The following is an 18,877-nucleotide window of genomic DNA, read 5'->3' as shown; positions in this document are numbered from 1 at the left end:
GGAGGTGTACAGGACCAATTTTATGATCAGAAAGATGATGGCAGACACCATAAAATCCAGAAGCAGGAGAGGTTTACTACTCGCCCCAAGCATGTGATTTTCTGACCATTGTAACATTTGACTAGGAGAATGTGTTGTTAGATAGCTAGATCTTCCCAAAATTCACATTGTTGCAAATGTGTTGATGTGGGTATGTCCATTTGGAATGAAGTCCGTATGATGGCTACTGTTTTGAATCACTGAAAGCTGCCTGTCAAGCGACAATACAGTTTCTGGCGTGCTCAAGGAGTAAATGGTTTATCTGTGTGACTGTCTAGAAACCTGGGAACTCTAAACCTAACTTGCAGACAGACAAATTGGACTATTTTGTTTATTTTCAAAGTCCAATATCTTGGAATATCATCTGTTTGTCCATGATTATCTATAGGTCCTCAACACAATTTGTAACACTAATGGCATAGCTTAAGCCACCACCTACTAATTTCTCGGTGAGGCACTTCAACAGGTATTAAGCTCCTACTTTAAACAGCCAAATGCCCTTAAGTGCTATCCAGGGCACCTGAAAAAAAGTGCTGTATGAATATAATAGTGGAGCAGTGCCTGTGCAGATTGTTAAGTTTGCACCAGAATGAAAAATGATTGAAACACATTCCAATTTCTAGTTAGAAGAAACTCAAATGTGATGGAGATCATTTTGTGCAAAAGTCTTGAGGTGACAGGATGTGAGTAGCTGACCATCCAGGAGCATGTCCATTGTGCTATTTGAGATTACTTTTAACTCCATACCCAGATTACTGCAAATAAAGTAATCCACTGGTCGTGCATTTGAAAAAGAAGATGGTTCAAAATTCAAGGGATGAATTTAGTTTATCAGGATTACAGTGAGTGTTTGAAATTGCAAAATGGAACAAAATAGACAGTATAATGTTTTAATACTGCATATTTGTATCCATTCACAGGATACATAATGGAGAACTAAAGGAAAAAAAAATAAGTTCCTATTATTCGATTGGAACCTTTGAAAAAGTATATCTCCTCAAAATCAATTTGTTTTGAAATTGGCGTAACAAATCAGCATTTTTGCACTGCTGCCTCACAACGCTGAGGACCCGAGTTCGATCCCGGCCCCGGGCTGTCTGTGTGGAGTTTGCACATTCTCCCAGTGTCTGCGTGGGTCTCACCCCCACAACCCAAAGCTGTGCAGGGTAGGTGGATTGGCACGCTAAATTGCCCCTAAATTGGAAAAAAATAATTGGGTACTTTAAATGTTTTTTTAATTAGCATATTACATAGCTACATTTCCAAAAAGTCAATAAAAACACATTTTTGTTGAGATGTAACAGTGTCACATGATTCCCATTATAACGGGTGAATTTCTCTTGAATGACTTCTTAATGTGTAGTTTAACGTGTATTCACCTGTAAAATAATCAGACGAGCATAATTATACAAAGAATACTGTCAACAGAACCTCTGGCACACACAGCCAGGTGCTGAATTAATTTAAAAGGCAGTGTGAAATGGTTGCATTTGTAATAGCCTTCTCATTGTAGGCATGTTAGCTCCCCCCAGTGGCTAACCTGGAAGCTAATCAGAAACATGCTACACATTACATCAGCTTCTATTAACAAATGTTCACACTTTAGCTTGCTGCTGCCTTCAAACATGATTGTGGGGTTATTCTGGAGCAGGCATCTATTGCAACATGGTGCTTTATGGATTAGATTCTGTTTCTATTGCTATTTTATTTTGCAAAAATACAATTTATGGGATTGACCCTATGTTTAATCTTGCATGAGATTGTTTGATCCCAGTATGTCGTCAGTAATGAACATGGTGTCAAGTTTCACTTACATGATGCTTTTATTCAAATGGATTAATTTTACAAAAAATACAATCAATGATGTATCAACAGGCTTTAGCACTACAAAAAATTAGTTGTTTGATTATTTTTGTTGTGCTACTATGTTTGTGCCGGAGAAGCATCCTCAGTAACTCTCCAAAACAGGGTTGCTGTTTAGGCAGTTCTATCAGGAGGGGCAATACCCAAATGTGGAGTTCTGGAAAGGCAATGGGCGAAATTCTCCGCACCCGCGGAAAGTCGTAAAACCGTCGTAAAAATCGGGAGCGTTTTACGACGGTCGCGAAGGCTTCATTTCCCGACGGATTCACTTCCTGGAAATGGGCTAGTAGCGCGGCCGCGTCAATTACGTGCGTGATGACGACGGAACGCGACGACGACACGATCACGCCCACGTGACGCCGCCCGACGCCGTAAAAAGGCGCGGGCGACCACAGAATCTGTCGGGCAGGATGTCGGAGCCGATGAGAGCTGCTCCTCGCTTTGTAGATGCTGACGTCGAGGCGCTGCTCGATGCCGTGGAGCAGAGGAGGGGCATCATCTGCCCGCGGAGAGGGCATCGCCAACCTGCCAGCGCGGTACGCCAGGCCTGGCGTGACGTGGCTGCTGCCGTCAGTGCTGTGGGGCAGACCCCTCGCTCAGCAGAGCAATGTAGGAAGAAGCTACACGACCTCACCAGGTCTGCCAGGGTAAGTGCCATGAGGGTGCCCCCTAGTCCCAACCATCCCTCCCCCTTAACTTAAGCACCCCCCCCCCCCCCCCACCCCCCCGCACGGGAGGGGGGGGGATTGGGGCAGAGATATTTGAGGGTGGTTCACAAAGTTGTCACAGACCCAGCGCTCTGGCCCCGAGGAGAGATGCAATCGTCTTATGACAACTTGCCCCCCCCAAACTGTGCCAGTATCTGAACGGACTGCTGATACCTACCGTTTTGTAATGATCTACCTATGTTCCCTCCCCCAACAGGCCAAGGCCGCTCACAACACCCGTGAGCGGCACAAGACTGGAGGGGGTTCGCCCAACCTGCACCCCCTCAGCACCTTTGAACAGAGGGCCCTGGACCTTGTTGGGGGGTCTGCCACCCGCGATATCGCGCAATGCGAGGTTGGCGGAACTGCAGCAAGTGAGACAACCCTCCCTGACAAACACTCACCCCTCCCCCATCCTCTGTCCCTTCACACACCCTGCCCACTGGGACACCTCCCCCATCCTCTGTCCCTTCACAAACCCTGCCCACTGGGACACCTCCCCCATCCTCTGTCCCTTCACAAACCCTGCCCACTGGGACCGTCCAGCGGCCTGCCAAGCAAATCGAAATAACCCGTCTCATTCTCTTCCCTAGGACGTGATGCCGAACGACCAGGGCCGTCTGCCTCCAGACGGAGACAGGAATCTGCCGCCACCTCACCCGGGGCCTCACAACAGAGGGTGCCCGATCAGCGGGCAGCCCTATCCGCCCCAATCCAATCTGCGGACCAGGACGCACAGAGGGTTCGAAGTCCACCACCACCACCAGAAATGGCCAGGGACAACCCTCCTGTCGCTGAGCAGCCCCACACCCTGGAGGAGGCCCTAAACATTGAGAGCGTCGGGCTTGCGGCACTGCTTTCTCCCACCACATCCATCATCCCAGAGACATACACCCCGGCGGGCCTATTTAGTGATGAGTCTCCTGGGGCACAGTCTGGTTGGCACATCACAGCTGAGCAGGTACAGCAGGTGGAGGTTGGAGCAACAGAGGGCCCGGACTCGCGGAGGCCAGACCAGACCCAGGATGCAGCTGGCTCCCAGACGTTTTCTGAGTTCCTGGAGTTTATCAACCCACCCGCACAGCCGATGCCTCAGGAAACCCAGGGAAACAATGGCGGGAGGAGGGCAGCCTTCCAGACTCTGCAGACGCTGTTAGAGGAGTCGAACCGCGTCCAAGAGCAGGGAGTGGTGCCACTCATGGCAGAGACCCAGTCCGACACCGCACGGGTGGCATCCGCGGTGGAGGCAATGGGTCAGGTTATGCAAGACGTTGGGGTTAATGTGCACGCGTCATCCTCGGCCCTGGACAGGGTTGCCCTCTCACAGGCAGCAATGTGCCAGAGCCAAAACGACATTGCCGGCGCCCTGCGGGCCATGGCCGAGTCTCAGCAGGTCATGGCCCAGTCGCAGCAGTCGGTCGCGGAGACCATCAACCGCCTGACACATGTGCTGGATGGCATCGTGCACACACAGGTTGAGATCGCACAGTCCCTGGCAGGAATGTCTAACTCCCTGGACTCCGTCTCTGCAAACCTTCGGATCCTGGTGGATACCGTTGCAGGCCTCCAGGACTGGCAGCGCCAGGTGTCGGTGGTGCGACGGGGCACCTCCCCGCTCGCACCTCTGTCCCAAAGTGAGGCCCGGGGGCCACCGGGCTCCCCGAGGGAGGAGGAGGTTTCGGGGCCCGTCCCATTAACTCCATCACGGGACATCACGGAATTCTCGGCCTCCCCCCGTCCCATCCCTGGTGCATCGGGTGGGCAGCAGGCAGAGCAGGGTGGCACAATGTCACCCGAGATGCCCGCAGAGCAGCCTGGCCCATCAAGGCCTGGTCGCCCCAGGAAACGCTTAGCCAAGGAGAAACTAGTCGAGGGGGGCGATTCGCAGCAATCCTCCTCCACTCCTGCTGTATCATCTGGGGAGTCACTTAGACGTAGTGGTAGGGCCCGTAAGGCAACTAAGATAGACACTGAGTAAGTTGGCACGGGTGAAGGGCACAGTTTAGTTGTAGGGGCTAGGGCACCTGTAAATAATTGTTAATATTAAACGCACTGTTCCACCTTACTTGTAATACCGTGTGATTGTTCCACAGCCACAGGAATCGTGATGGTGACCGAGTGTCGCTGGGGGTGACGGGTGGTGAAACCTCGGTGCTGGGTGTGCAGTCCCTGCCCCTACCCCCTCCCACAGCTAGCCCACGCGGGCACGTGATGGAGTGTCAGTGACGAACTCAGCGGCCACCAAGGTGGATGGTTCAGCTATTGCCATGGGTCAGACTCTCTCTAACGATTCTGAGCTCACAGCTCTTCGCAGAGCGGGCTGTCATCATTCCACATGGCACTGATCACACCCGCTGACACTGCCATCAATGTTGTGCCATTCCGTCTGCACCCAGTGATAAGCATCATGTCGAAGTGGAGCAGTGTACACTGAGGGGGGGGGGGGGGTTGTGGTGGTGGCAGTTGTGTGGTGACCCTCTTCATGACTAGCGATGCAGGTGGTGGTTTGGTGTTCATCGGGGACGTCACATGCGATGCGTGAACCGTGCTGCCACCAGGGCGTCGCATGCCCGCCGTCCTTGCCGGGTCCATCGTGCCGCCTCCTGGACATCACTAGCACCTGGGTCGTGTCTGCGTTCTGCGCCCGCCACTCCGCCAGCCTCCTCCTCCTCCTCCTCCCTCGCCTCCTCCTCCTCCTCCTCCTCTGTGCTGGCACCACTGCCACTAGCTTCTCCCTCCTCCTCCTGCAACAGGTCATCTCCCCTCTGCATCGCGATGTTGTGCAGCGCACAGCAGACCACTACAATGCGAGCGACCCTGTCAGCCTGGTACTGCAGGGCCCCTCCGGAGCGGTCCAGGCACCTGAATCTCATCTTCAGGAGGCCAAGGCAGCGCTCCACCACACCCCTGGTTGCTGCATGGGCCTCGTTGTATCGTGTTTCCGCATTGGTCTGAGGCCTCCGTATAGGCGTCATCAGCCAAGACCTCAGCGGATAACCCCTGTCGCCTAGCAACCAGCCCCTCAGCCGGGGGGGACGTCCCTCAAACATCGCAGGGATGAACGACTGCGCTAGTATGTAGGAGTCATGCACACTCCCTGGGAACCTTGCACAGATGTTCATGAACCTCATGTGGGGGTCGCATACCACCTGGACATTAATGGAGTATGTCCCCCTCCTGTTTGTGAACACTTCCTTGTCCACAGCAGGCGGGCGCATGGGGTCGTGAACACAGTCGATTGACCCCTGAACCCTCGGTATCCCGGCCACACTGGCAAATCCACGGGCTCGTGAGTCTTGACTTGCTTGGTCCTCGGGAAAGGTGATGTAGCGGTCCGCGATGGCATAGAGGGCGTCGGTCACATCCCGGATGCACCTGTGCACCGATGACTGGGAGATCCCGGAGACGTCCCCGCTCGGAGACTGGAAGGAGCCGGTAGCATAGAAGTTCAGAGCGACCGTCACCTTGATGGCAACCGGGATCGCGTGTCCTCCCCCCGTTCCACGTGGGGCGAGGGGCGACAGGAGTTGGCAGATATGTATCACCGTCTGCCTACTCAGCCGGAGTCTTCTCCTGCAGGTGATGTCCGGCATTGTTAGGAAAGAGACCCGGACACGGTACACCCTCGGCTTTGGTCGTCGTCTCTGGCGCCGTGGCTGCACCCTCACTCTCTCCTCTTCCTCTTCCTCCTCCTCCTCCCCCCCATGCTGCTCGACGACTGGCAACTCCTCGGCCCTTCCCTCTGCTGCTGCAGCTGGCCCTGCAGCCACTGCGGGTTGTGGGTGTGGATGCTGCTGCATCGCCAAATGCAGTACAGCGGCCCCAACCACTGCGCAGAACATAGCCGTTCTGTTCCCATACATCGTGCTAACCTACAGAAGGGTGGTGGGAGGCAGAGAAACGGGACATGTTAGACGGAGGTTAGTCGACACCTTGGCAGCCGCCAGCCATGGGATACCAGTGTGTCCCGGTGGCCTGGTCGCGCTGCTGACACGCGGTGAGCCTAACCCCTGGTCACTTTCTGCATCCAACGGCCAGTAAACTATGGCCTCCTCACAGGTGCGTCAGTGGCCTGTGTCCGGAAGCCACAGGGGAACCAGCGGCCGTGTCCTCGTCACCGGCACACCATGGCATGCTGGCAGACATATTGTTACGGGGTTGGACGGCTCACTCTCTACCTAACCCCCCCTCCGTCGCCCCCCCACTGCCTCCCCCGTCTCCCCCACTGCCTCCCCCGTCGCCCCCCACTGCCTCCCCCGTCTCCCCCACTGCCTCCCCGTCGCCCCCCACTGCCTCCCCCGTCTCCCCCCACTGCCTCCCCCACTGCCTCCCCCGTCTCCCCCACTGCCTCCCCCGTCTCCCCCACTGCCTCCCCCGTCTCCCCCACTGCCTCCCCCGTCTCCCCCACTGCCTCCCCCGTCGCCCCCCACTGCCTCCCCCGTCTCCCCCACTGCCTCCCCTGCCTCCCCCGTCTACCCCACTGCCTCCCCCGTCGCCCCCCACTGCCTCCCCCGTCTCCCCCCACTGCCTCCCCCGTCTCCCCCCACTGCCTCCCCCGTCTCCCCCCACTGCCTCCCCCGTCTCCCCCCACTGCCTCCCCCGTCTCCCCCACTGCCTCCCCCGTCTCCCCCACTGCCTCCCCCGTCGCCCCCCCACTCCCCCCGCTCTGGACCCCCTCCCGTTCTCAGGGATGCCTTCCCCGTTGTGGCCAGACTCGAGCGGTGCGCTGAGCGGTGCGCTGAGTGGTGCCCTGACCACCTCCAAGCTGTCGTCAGCCAGGCCGACTGGTTGACTAATTTAAAAAGCAGGTGTGTTTCACGACGTGCAAACAGGGCGCCATGACGTCGGGACTTCGGCCCATCCGGGCCGGTGAATAGCGGGGGGGGCTATCAGTGGTGATTCTGGTCGTGTCAGGGGCGGGAAGGAGGCGTTTGTCGGGAATGGCGACTCCGACATTTTGCGGGGTTCGGAGAATAGCGGGAGGGCGTCGGAACAGCCGCGCCGTAAAAATTTCCGACGCCCGCTATTCTCCGACCCATCGTGAGTCCGGAGAATCTCACCCAATATACCTTGAAGGCCTGAAACCACCTGATCAAGAACAGTGCTGGCAAATCTGAACATTAATCTTTGCTTGAGGAATACATTTTGCGCTGGAGAACCTTTAAAGTAGAAAGAGTTTCCTCTTTTAAAATCATTTGTCTTTAAGGTAATTAAGTTATAATATTATTTAAATTGAAGTCCAGGTCATAATTTCCCAGGCTTCATAATTCCTATTTTAATAATCCTTTTGCTTTTTTTTTAAATGTGGGAGAATGATCAGATTTGCAAGTCATTTGTAACTGATGAGAAATTACAATGTCTAAACTACTGCAATCTGATTCATTTTGATTATCTGAGCAAATTAAGAATTTTATTGGTTTGAATTATAAAATAATATCTTAAAACAGCACTCCTGGATGTTCTGTTTTGCGACTTTGCACAAGATAGGCATGGGGTATATGCTTTGAAAGCTCTACAGTTTTCATATACTTAGAGAAGTTTGTTACCACTGCTGTACTAATGTTTGCACTCTGTTGCATTGAGTTTCTGAACACTTGTTTCTGGTTTATAGGTTCTGGATGATATATTTCAAAAACTAGATCAAGATGGCTTAATGCGTCTTGAAGATTTCCTTTATGGCATCTTTAAAAAGTCAGTACCTTCATCTGGCTCCACTCCTTACAGACAACTAAAGAGGCATCATTCTCAGCAGGTACTGAACAGAGGCAGCCTCAAACAATTGAATGATATTGCAGTCATTTCACTAAGTAAATTCTTTTGCACTGACTTTCCACTTGGTATTTTTTTTTAATGGTTTAACTAAAACGCCAGCAAAAGATCACCTTGTCACTCCATACTTGGGGATACATTTTCCAGTCCCGCCCACCGTGGGAATTGCCACAGGCAGGGCCAATAATTGAAAGTTCCATTGACCTCTGGTGGGAATTCCCAGTCCCGGGGTGGGTGGGGCTGGAAAATCCTGCCATTCTTCTCCTTTCATTGAGATGAACAAATTGTTTCTCACTACCTCCCCACTTGACCAAGTTCAGCATCTCTGATCACTCCTGCATACAAGTCCCTGAATCTTGTAGTTCAGTGTGTGCCTGTACCTGCTGAAACATCCAGATCATTTGTGAGTCAGCCCAGTGATTGAACAGGGAAGTAAAAGAGTGAAGAAGGTGGAGGTTGGGGAGGGTAGAGGAAAAGATGGGAGAAGGGAAATGGGGAGCAAAGGCAAAGAAGCCATTTCAGTTTGGAGATGCTTGCTTCTACAGTGATCTCAGTGAGAGGGGCAAGTGGTTACACTTATTTTTCTGCCCTAATATGGGGGTTTAGATTAATGTTGCAGGGATAAGGGGAATGTTTCCAGCACACTTTGGACTGCTGAAGACTCCTGCCCTCCTTGTAATACAGCTCAGGCTGAAGCTGAACAAAAATTTTCTTTAGTGAGCGCTGGCGTGTATCAGTATGGTTAAATGGGTATAAATTCAGAATTTTGTGAGGAAGAATTAGCTTGGGTATGAGGATAGTCTGGAAGACATGTGTTGTTGCTAAGTTTACAAGTTCAAATCAGTAAGCAATGTCATTATGTTTTTCTTCCTCTGTTCTTGTGTTAGCCATTTGATGAAAGTGGAAGGCGGACTGCTACCCCATCTGCTATGACAAGTACTATTGGCCTTCGCCTGTTTTCATGTTTAGATGATGGGACCGGTTACACCTCAGCAGATCAGGTCTTGGACACTTGGCAAGATGAAGGAATTGAAAATGGCCTTGAAATTCTAAAGGTATGACAACAGGTTGAAGTCCTTGTGTGAAAAAATATGCTTAAATGTACTGACCTGCTTACGTTTTATTTTGATCGCTACAAATGAAGATCTCTGATGCGAGTGTGATGTGCCTCTTGTTAATGTCAGTCCTACATGGTGGCAAACATAAATGAATTCTGTTTTCAGACCTTGGAGTTTGCTCTTTATGGGAAGGTCAATCTGACAGAACTTACCCTGGCTTTGGAAAACGAGCTCCTGATAACAAAGAATGGAATCCACCAAGCTGTCCTGGCCAGCTTCAAAAATGAGATTAGGCATTTAAAGTAAGTCAATTGTTTCCTTTTCTTTTTAGTTGAAACAAGAGAACCAAAGAACTCTTTCAGATTACTTTAGCGTACGCCTGCACATTTCTTAGTCCATACTGATTGATAGACACTGGTGTCATTGTGAGACAGCTTCGAAAGCTCAATATAGGTGAGCTTAATACTGTCTTATTAATTTATTTACTTTAATTTTTTTCACTTTAATTTTAAGGGAAAGATTTGTATCCAGTTGCAGTGCAGTTTCTAAATTAGAATCTGCAGCAATTTGGAAATTGCAGAAAAATAGTCAACTTAAATATTTATGTTGCAGTAATTAGGGCTATCAGCTTATTTTTAAAAACACGCTTGATAATACCTTAAAAAATATAGTTTTTAAAGGATTATGGAATTCCCTTATAGTGCAGCTAGTAAGTATTCTGTGCATTATAACCCTGAGCCACATAGACCATGATGGTCTCGGATTCGTCCCTGATATGTTGTGAGTTAGACAGTCTCCATCATAGCAAGTGTGGATGTCTCAATAATCCCTCATCCCTTAAAAAGGAAAAGATTAGGTAAGATACCATCCAGCAAATCCTGCTGGCACTGTGTGTGTGTTAAGTTCGGATATAATTCTCAATGTTAGAAAGTGAAGTGTCCAGAAATGTCCTTGTACCACAGTGACATTGTGACTGGGAACAGTGGATAAGGGCAGTGCTTTCCATTCACCAAATCACTGGAACAGAACTCGTAATGCAACATAAGGGTAGCTTTTATAGACAAGCGCTCTCTGCTTTTAAACTCCCCGTAAACAATCAATGCAACACGCTAACAAAGTGCAACAAGTGCATTGATTGTAACTCTTTGGAACAATGAGGAATCACAGAGGGACTCAGCAAAATCAACTTCCACTTTAATTGAAGAAAATGAAATAAACCATATACAGGACACCCAGTAAATCCTCAAAATCATGACTAATTTCAGTAAAATTATTCTTTAAACAAAATTCTTATGTTGAGTACATTGTGATCAACTGAGTGTCATGAAAAGTAATCACTTCTCCATACAGGGAGCGAGTTGATCAAGTTTTAAGAGAGAAAGAAAAACTTCGAATGGACTTGGAAAAGGCAGAAAAGTTAAAAAACCTGATGGCCTCTGAAGTCGATGATCGTCATGCTGCTATAGAACATCTCAATGAATGCAATATCCGGTACTGGACAATTTTTTGGGTTCTGGCACGTACCAGAGGTCTTATTTTTTTTTCCTTTAAGAATTTTGCATTTGTTATGAATCAATCACAGTTATATTAGGGTGGAAGGTCACTTCCTTGCAAGAGAAGAGGGGAGACTACAGGAAGAGTCACTCAAGGCTATTGTCATTTACTACTTTGAACCTGGCCTAAGTAAAGTATTAGCAGAAGCGTAGATTATTTATTTTCCATCCATCTTATTTGGCAATTAGACTTGAGCTTTGAAGGGACTGGCCAGCTTAAATGCAATAGTAAAATAATACATTGAGTTCTACATGGTCTATAAAACATTCCTATCCTTCTAACATATGTATATTCAACTTGCAATGTAAAACATTATTGTGTTACCTGGACTCCATGATTTGGAGTAATTACCATTACTCCAAACAATTATGGATTAACTATTTTAAATAAATATATTAGTTATGGCAGTCAGTGAAATTCAATTTGTGTTTAAGATGAATAATTTGAAGCCTGCTTTTAGCACAATAGAAGACTGTTAAATCCATTAAAATTAATCTAAGAGGACAGCTGTTAATCCTTCGGATATCATTTCTGCAACCACATTTCTCGGTTATAGAGGCCAAGTTCATTCAGAGAATCCAATGTTAGACTTTTGAATGAAAGGGTGGTACTATAACAATTATAATACCTGCTCTCATTGGTTCACATTGGGATTTATCAGATGAGTTTCCAGATATATTACACTGCTATTAAATGCTCCCTGTATTTTATGTATTTGTGGGAGCAAGGAAAAGACAAATCTGATTGGAGCAGCACTTTAAAAAATTTACAGTGGCAATGTTGAAAATGAGGAAAAAGCCACTACACAGATCATTGAAATGAATAATGTGGTGGCAGGTGGTATTGTGGGGAGATATAAAGCATAAATATTGGAGTACGCCAGTTTTCTGCAAATCTTCATGCCAAATCAGTGAAAAGAAACTCTGTTCTCTTGAGTTTCACGATATGCTTGGAAATTTAATGGAAATATTAAAATCCCACATTTCTCTTGTTAGCTGCCCATTGTGTATTAATTCTCTGAGCTGAGTACCTTGACTTGTTGAAAGTTCTTTGAAAGTTGTTCTGCTCTTCTAATGCCCCTAAATTAAAAGCTTACCCCGCACATAAGCCAATTTGCTGCCGTTCATTCTGTTGCGCTCTTTATTGTTTAGCAAGCTGGAGCAAGAATACAGGAATCGCTTTGCTGCTTTGAAGGCAGATCTAACCAAAGAGAAAGACCAGATTTCCCACCAGGCCAGTAAGCAACGAACAGTACTCGAGAAAGAGATAGAGAAAATGAAAGTGGAGGATGGATACCTCAGGGACCGACTTGCACTGTCATTGAAGGTGAAAATTCCCTTTTTCCATTATAATTCCAAGTGGCTATTCACCAAGAAAGAGGAGGAACTGTTTAGAGTGGTTAGATTATTATTTCAGAGCTACAGGCAATATGCCAAAGAGCTTCCTTTCAGCTGAAACAAACAGCTGAACATAACTGTTTGAACCAAAATTGTGATGAATGTTAAACACTCGGGCTATTCTTTCTTCATCTGCATACTCTAGATTCCTACTACACTTCCTCATTGCTTGTGAAACATATGTGAACATGACTAGCCTGTTGTGATTTTCTTACAATTATTTTAAGTACAGCAAATAATGCAACATGCAGAGGTATTGGCAATAAATTTAGCTTCGTACACACTTTGCCCGCATGTTGTTCCCCACTCTTCTCTGTACATAGGGGTCAGTGTGAATGTGAAGATTCTGTTAGACGTCTGCTTAAAGAAGGAAGAGCCTTCCAGGGGTCCTTGTCTTAGCAAATCAGTGGTGTTTTTTAAAAAAGTATAAATATTTGCCTTGTCGAGGCCAACGATGCAATGATAATGATGACGTGTCGGCACCACACATATCTGAACAGCAACATGAATGGAATGTGTAGCATTTCTCCATTATAATCAATTCTTAATATTTCCTGCGCACACATATCAAAGACACAGTGGTCAACTCTTCAAAAAAGTAGCATCACTTTCCCCACCTTACTTCAATTTAACTTTTCAAAGCACAGTTGGGATTGGTGAATAGCTTGCTAAAAAGCTAATTCTGTCTTTTACGTTGCATTATTCACAATTCTGCTAAGCTGTCCCATCCAAAATTGCGCTGAAAGCTCAAATTCTGCCCTGTCTGAGTTTATTCAAATGTTTTTTCATATCTTAAAGGAAAACAGTCGGCTGGAGAAAGAACTATTAGAAAATTCAGAGAAGGTGTTTGAGTTTGAGAACCTAGCAAAGAAGTTGCAAAATAATTTGGACACTATTTTGAAAGAGAAGGTAATGCATGTGATTTTTCATCTCCTAGTATTGAATGATAGGTGAAGTTTGACCTGTATTATAATCTTCAGTTATGTTTTTTTTGGAAGGGGAAAAATTTGTTATTTATAAATGAAATAGTTTACATTTCACTGGCCATCAAGTGAAACATGAGCAAAATCCTGCAGATCCTGAAAATCCTAAATAAAAACAGAATGGTGGCCTGAATTTTCGTGAGACGGAGAACTTCTCTGGCTTACCTAAAATGGAACCAGGAGCCTGAGTTCTTGAAGTTCCACCCCTGAACCCAGCACTCACCATTTACGCCAGTAGGGGAACAGGGCAGATTTGCAGATCTGTGGTTCACATAGGCAGCTGCCGTCGAAGAGACTGGAATTTTTATAACTGATATATCCAAAACATGCCTTGTGGGTTTTGGACCTTTCAGAAGAAAAGCCAAAGCTGCCGGAGTTCTTTGGAGACCTGGGGTACCCTTTGGACACCTTTGGGAGAGGTCAGGTGCCCTTTGGGATTGTTAAAGTGGGCATGAATGTATGTAAAAAGTGTATAAATGTATTGGAACTGTGGAGCCCATTGGAAATGCCAAAAACATCTGTTAACTTCTGAAAAAAAAACTGTCAGGAGTTTTCAAAAAAAATGATTGCTTGCTTCTTCACTATATTGACATAAGATTTATTACCATTACTGGATTAATGCTGCATGACTGATTTCACAACTGTCCATTAATAATAATAATAATAATAATCTTTATTAGTGTCACAAGTAGGCTTGCATCAACACTGCAATGAAGTTACTGTGAAAATCCCCTAATCACCGCACTCCGGCGCCTGTTCGGGTACTGAGAGGGAATTCAGAATGTCCAATTCACCTAACAAGCCCGTCTTTCGGGACTTGTGGGAGAAAACTGGAGCATGCAGAGGAAATCCACTGGGAGAACGTGCAGACTCCGCACAGACAGTTGCCCAAGCGGGAATCGAACCCAGGTCCCTGGTACTGTGAAGCAACAGTGCTAACCACTGTGCTACCATGTTGCCCTCAAATATCTGCTATTTCAGTTTGTTTGACAGTTCCAAGTGGTTATGACTTAAGAGATTATGAATTCCAGTGTTTATTTTTATAGAGCATTATGCAATTGAATTAAATGTTTTTGTTATAAGGGATAATGTAATTGAAGGAATGTAAATATATTAAATTGGGGTTGCATGAACGAGTTTTTTTTAAGTAAGGTCTGCAATGGGCGCTTGGAACTTTATTTTGTTTAATATCAGCATGGGTTCTGAGGTTTGCCCATGGTGAATACTGGATGAGTTGGCATGAAGGGTGTAAAGGCAAAGGGTGGCAATAAGTTGGCAAAGGGGCTATAAAGGGTTATGGTGGATGAGCAGGGGTTCACAGGTTGGCATGGAGAATATGAGGGGTGATGGGGGTAGGTGGCATGGGTTGGCATGGATGAGGCATAAGGATTGTATGGGAAGAGTGTTGAGGGCTGGATGGCTGTTTCTGTTACACAGCTAGGATGAAGTCCAGATCGCCGAACTGGGCCTTTTACACAGCTTACCTCCAAACCGACGGCCCCCTTGGCTTCCTCCGAACTGTTTCCTGGGATGACCGGTCTGACCCCTCCCATGGAACGAAAATTACACTCGGGATCACTTTTTTTTCCGAGTTCAGCTTGCAGAGCCGGGAATTATACACCCCTGCACTTGGGGAGTGAAAATTCAGGCCGTTAAATCTGTTCCTTTCTTCGCGGATCCTGCCAGATCTGCTGAGTGTTTCTAGCCTTTTCTGCTTTTAACCATAATTAAATGGAACTTGCATTGAAGATTCAGGTTTGTAATAGTTGTGTGAATATATCCAACAACCATGGAAGTATCATTGAGCCAACTGAAATCATTCGGATCAATAGAAAAAATGTTTAGTTTTTGAAGTAGCTTGGCTGGTCCTGTTGTGCTTGCACTTTTAACACTGCATATATTTTGATTTTTTTTTTAATACACAATGCATTATGTAACGTGGGTCAGTGAAAACTGCTGACCCGATGTACTGCGCACATGTACAAATGGATCGATACTGTAAATAATTTTTCCTATCTATTGTTAATAGTTTGGAGACCTTGATCCAACCAGTGCTGAGTTTTTTTTGCATGAGGAAAAAATTACATTGCTGAGAAAGGAATACGAGCAGCAGTGTAGGGTAAGTATACCAGGGCACTGACTTAATGTAACATTGCAAGTAGGACTTGGCTAGGGCAGCACGGTGGCACAGTGGTTAGCATTGCTGCCTACGGCGCTGAGGACCTGGGTTTGAATCCCGGCCCTGGGTCACTGTCCGTGTGGAGTTTGCACATTCTCCCCGTGTCTGCGTGGGTTTCACCGCCACAACCCAAAAGATGTGCAGGATAGGTGGATTGGCCACACTAAATTGCCCCTTAATTGGAAAAAATAATTGGGTACTCTAAATTTTTTAAAAAAGAAAAGAAAAAAAAAAAGTAGGACTTGGCTACATTTTTAAATAGTAAACTAAACCAAAAGTATCTCACCAAGAGGGGTAACTGACGGTGTGCCACAGACCAACCTTCACATCTGTGTTCACATTGGTTCCATTGTTTCTTTAATGTCACTTTTTAAAGCTGAATTTCCTCACTGTTTATTTTTTTTAAATAATTTTTATTGAAAGAGTTTTTCCATACAGACATTTACCCCTACTAATTTTTAAATTATTTACAACACAATCCCTCTAGGCAAATGTCCCTCCCTCGCCCGCCCTCTCGCGCGCACCAGTCCTCCCCCCCCCCCCCCCCCCCCAGGCGACCTTAACAACCAAGGCAGCCTACAGTTTCAGACATGAGCAGCGAGCAGGCTTGCCCGCGTTACAGTCGTGCGTGTCCCCCCACGACCCTTGCTGCCCCCCCCTCCCCTCCCCCCCCCTCCCCCCCCCCCCCCCCCCCCCCCCCCCCCCCCCCCCCCCCGGGTTGCTGCTGCCACGACCCCGAACGTCTATCTCTGATCTAAAAAGTCAAGGAAAGGTTGCCACCGCCTGGCGAATCCCTGTACCGACCCTCTCAGGGCAAATTTGATCCTTTCTAGCTGAATATAGCTAGCCATATCGTTAATCCAAGTTTCAACGCTTGGAGGCCTCGCGTCCTTCCATTGAATTAATATCCTTCGTCGAGCCACTAGGGACGCAAAGGCCAGTATTCCGGCCTCCCTAGCCTCCTGTACCCCCGGTTCTACCCCGACCCCAAAGATCGCAAGCCCCCATCCTGGTTTGACCCTGGACCCCACCACCTTCGACACCGTCCTTGCCACCCCCTTCCAGAACCCTTCCAGCACCGGACATGCCCAGAACATATGCACATGGTTCGCTGGGCTTCCCAGACATCTGACGCACCTGTCCTCACCCCCAAAGAACCGGCTCATCCTTGTCCCCGTCATGTGAGCTCTATGCAGCACCTTAAATTGAATGAGGCTCAGTCTCGCACACGAGGAGGAAGAGTTGACCTTCTCCAGTGCATCCGCCCACGTCCCGTCTTCTATCTGCTCTCCCAGCTCCCCTTCCCACTTGGCTTTCAGCTCCTCCCCCGATGCTGCTTCCGCCTCCTGCATTATCTTGTAGATGTCTGATATCTTCCCCCCTCCGACCCAGACCCCCGAGAGCACCCTATCACTCGCCCCCTTACTGGGGAGCAGGGGAAACCCCTCCACCTGCCGCCTAGCAAATGCCTTCACTTGTAAATATCTGAACATGTTTCCCGGGGGGAGCTCAAACTTCTCCTCCAGCCCTCCCAGGCTCGCAAACCTCCCCTCTATAAACAGGTCCTTCAGCTGCCGTATGCCCACCCTGTACCAGCTCTGAAATCCCCCGTCGATGTTCCCCGGGATGAATCTATGGTTCCCTCTTATTGGCGCCGCCAACAGACCTCCCATTTCACCCCTATGTCGCCTCCACTGCCCCCATATCTTGAGGGTGGCCGCCACCACCGGGCTCGTGGTGTACCTCGTGGGGGGGAGCGGCCATGGTGCCGTTACTAGGGCCCCCAGGCTTGTGTTGCCACAGGACGCCCTCTCCATTCGTTTCCAAGCTGCCCCCTCCCCTTCCATCATCCACTTGCGCACCATTGACACATTTGCCGCCCAGTAGTACCCCGAGAGATTGGGCAGTGCCAGCCCTCCACTGTCCCTACTCCGCTCCAAAAAGACCCTCCTCACCCTTGGGGTGCCATGCGCCCACACGTAGCTCATGATGCTACTCGTCACCTTTTTGAAGAAGGCCCTAGGGAGGAAGATGGGCAAGCACTGAAATAAAAACAAGAACCTTGGGAGGACCGTCATTTTGATTGACTGCACCCTCCCCGCCAGCGACAACGGTACCATGTCCCACCTCTTAAACTCCTCCTCCATCTGTTCCACCAGCCTGGAAAAGTTCAACTTGTGGAGGGTCCCCCAGTTCCTTGCCACCTGCACCCCTAAGTACCTAAAGCTCTTTCCTGCTCGCTTGAAGGGGAGTCTCCCAATACCCTCTCCCTGGTCCCCCGGGTGTATCACAAAAACCTCGCTTTTGCCCAAATTTAATTTGTACCCCGAAAAGTCCCCAAACTCTGCTAATAGTTCCATTATCTCCGGCATTCCCCCTTCTGGGTCTGCCACGTACAGCAGTAGATCATCCGCATACAGCGATACTCGATGTTCCTCCCCTCCCCTAGTCAGTCCTCTCCACCCCCCTGAACCCCTCAGTGCCATCGCCAACGGTTCAATCGCCAGTGCGAAAAGTAGGGGGGATAGGGGACATCCCTGCCTGGTCCCTCGGTGGAGCCCGAAATACTCCGACCTCCTCCCGTTTGTCACTACACTCGCCGTCGGGGCCGAGTAGAGCAACTTCACCCACTTAATAAACCCTTCCCCAAACCCAAACCGTTTCAACGTCTCCCACAGGTACTCCCACTCCACCCTATCGAATGCCTTCTCCGCGTCCAGCGCTACCACTATCTCAGCCTCCCCCTCCACTGCCGGCATCATAATTACATTCAGCAATCTCCGCACGTTCGTGTTGAGCTGCCGCCCCTTCACGAACCCCGTCTGGTCCTCATGGATTACCCCTGGCACACAATCCTCTATTCTAGCTGCCAGGATCTTTGCCAGCAACTTGGCATCCACGTTCAGAAGCGAGATAGGCCTGTAGGACCCGCACTGCACGGGGTCTTTATCCCGCTTCAATATCAGGGAGATCAGAGCCTGCGACATTGTCGGGGGCAGAACCCCCCCCTCTCGCGCCTCATTAAAGGCTCGTACCAGTACCGGTCCCACCAAGTCCACATTTTTCTTATAGAATTCCACCGGGAACCCATCTGGCCCCGGCGCCTTCCCCGCTTGCATCTGACCTATTCCCTTGACTAGCTCCTCTAGCCCTATTGGCGCCCCCAGCCCTTCTACCAGCCCCTCCTGGACCCTTGGGAACCTCAATTTGTTTAGGAAGTCCTCCATTCCCCCTCTCCTTGTCGGCGGCTCAGACCGATACAACTCCTTGTAAAAATCCCTGAAGACCCCGTTCACTTCTTGCCCCTTCTGCACTACCTTCCCGCCCC

General features: G+C 48.7%; 1 protein-coding gene across 5 annotated transcripts in view; it reads left to right on the top strand.

Annotated features, from left to right (window-relative positions):
• Nucleotides 1–18,877, top strand: part of nin (ninein (GSK3B interacting protein)) — a 189,961-nt gene that overhangs the window by 122,389 nt on the left and 48,695 nt on the right. For all 5 annotated transcript variants that reach the window (XM_038778397.1, XM_038778396.1, XM_038778394.1 and 2 more), the window contains exons 7-13: nt 8,221–8,361; nt 9,266–9,433; nt 9,602–9,738; nt 10,787–10,927; nt 12,142–12,316; nt 13,186–13,296; nt 15,400–15,489. In XM_038778397.1, the coding sequence (XP_038634325.1) occupies nt 8,221–8,361; nt 9,266–9,433; nt 9,602–9,738; nt 10,787–10,927; nt 12,142–12,316; nt 13,186–13,296; nt 15,400–15,489 (963 nt within the window). The remainder of the gene's footprint in view (nt 1–8,220; nt 8,362–9,265; nt 9,434–9,601; nt 9,739–10,786; nt 10,928–12,141; nt 12,317–13,185; nt 13,297–15,399; nt 15,490–18,877) is intronic.

Source organism: Scyliorhinus canicula, chromosome 2, assembly GCF_902713615.1.
Source record: "Scyliorhinus canicula chromosome 2, sScyCan1.1, whole genome shotgun sequence".
NCBI lineage: Eukaryota > Metazoa > Chordata > Chondrichthyes > Carcharhiniformes > Scyliorhinidae > Scyliorhinus > Scyliorhinus canicula.
This window is presented reverse-complemented; position numbering and strand designations above follow the sequence as displayed.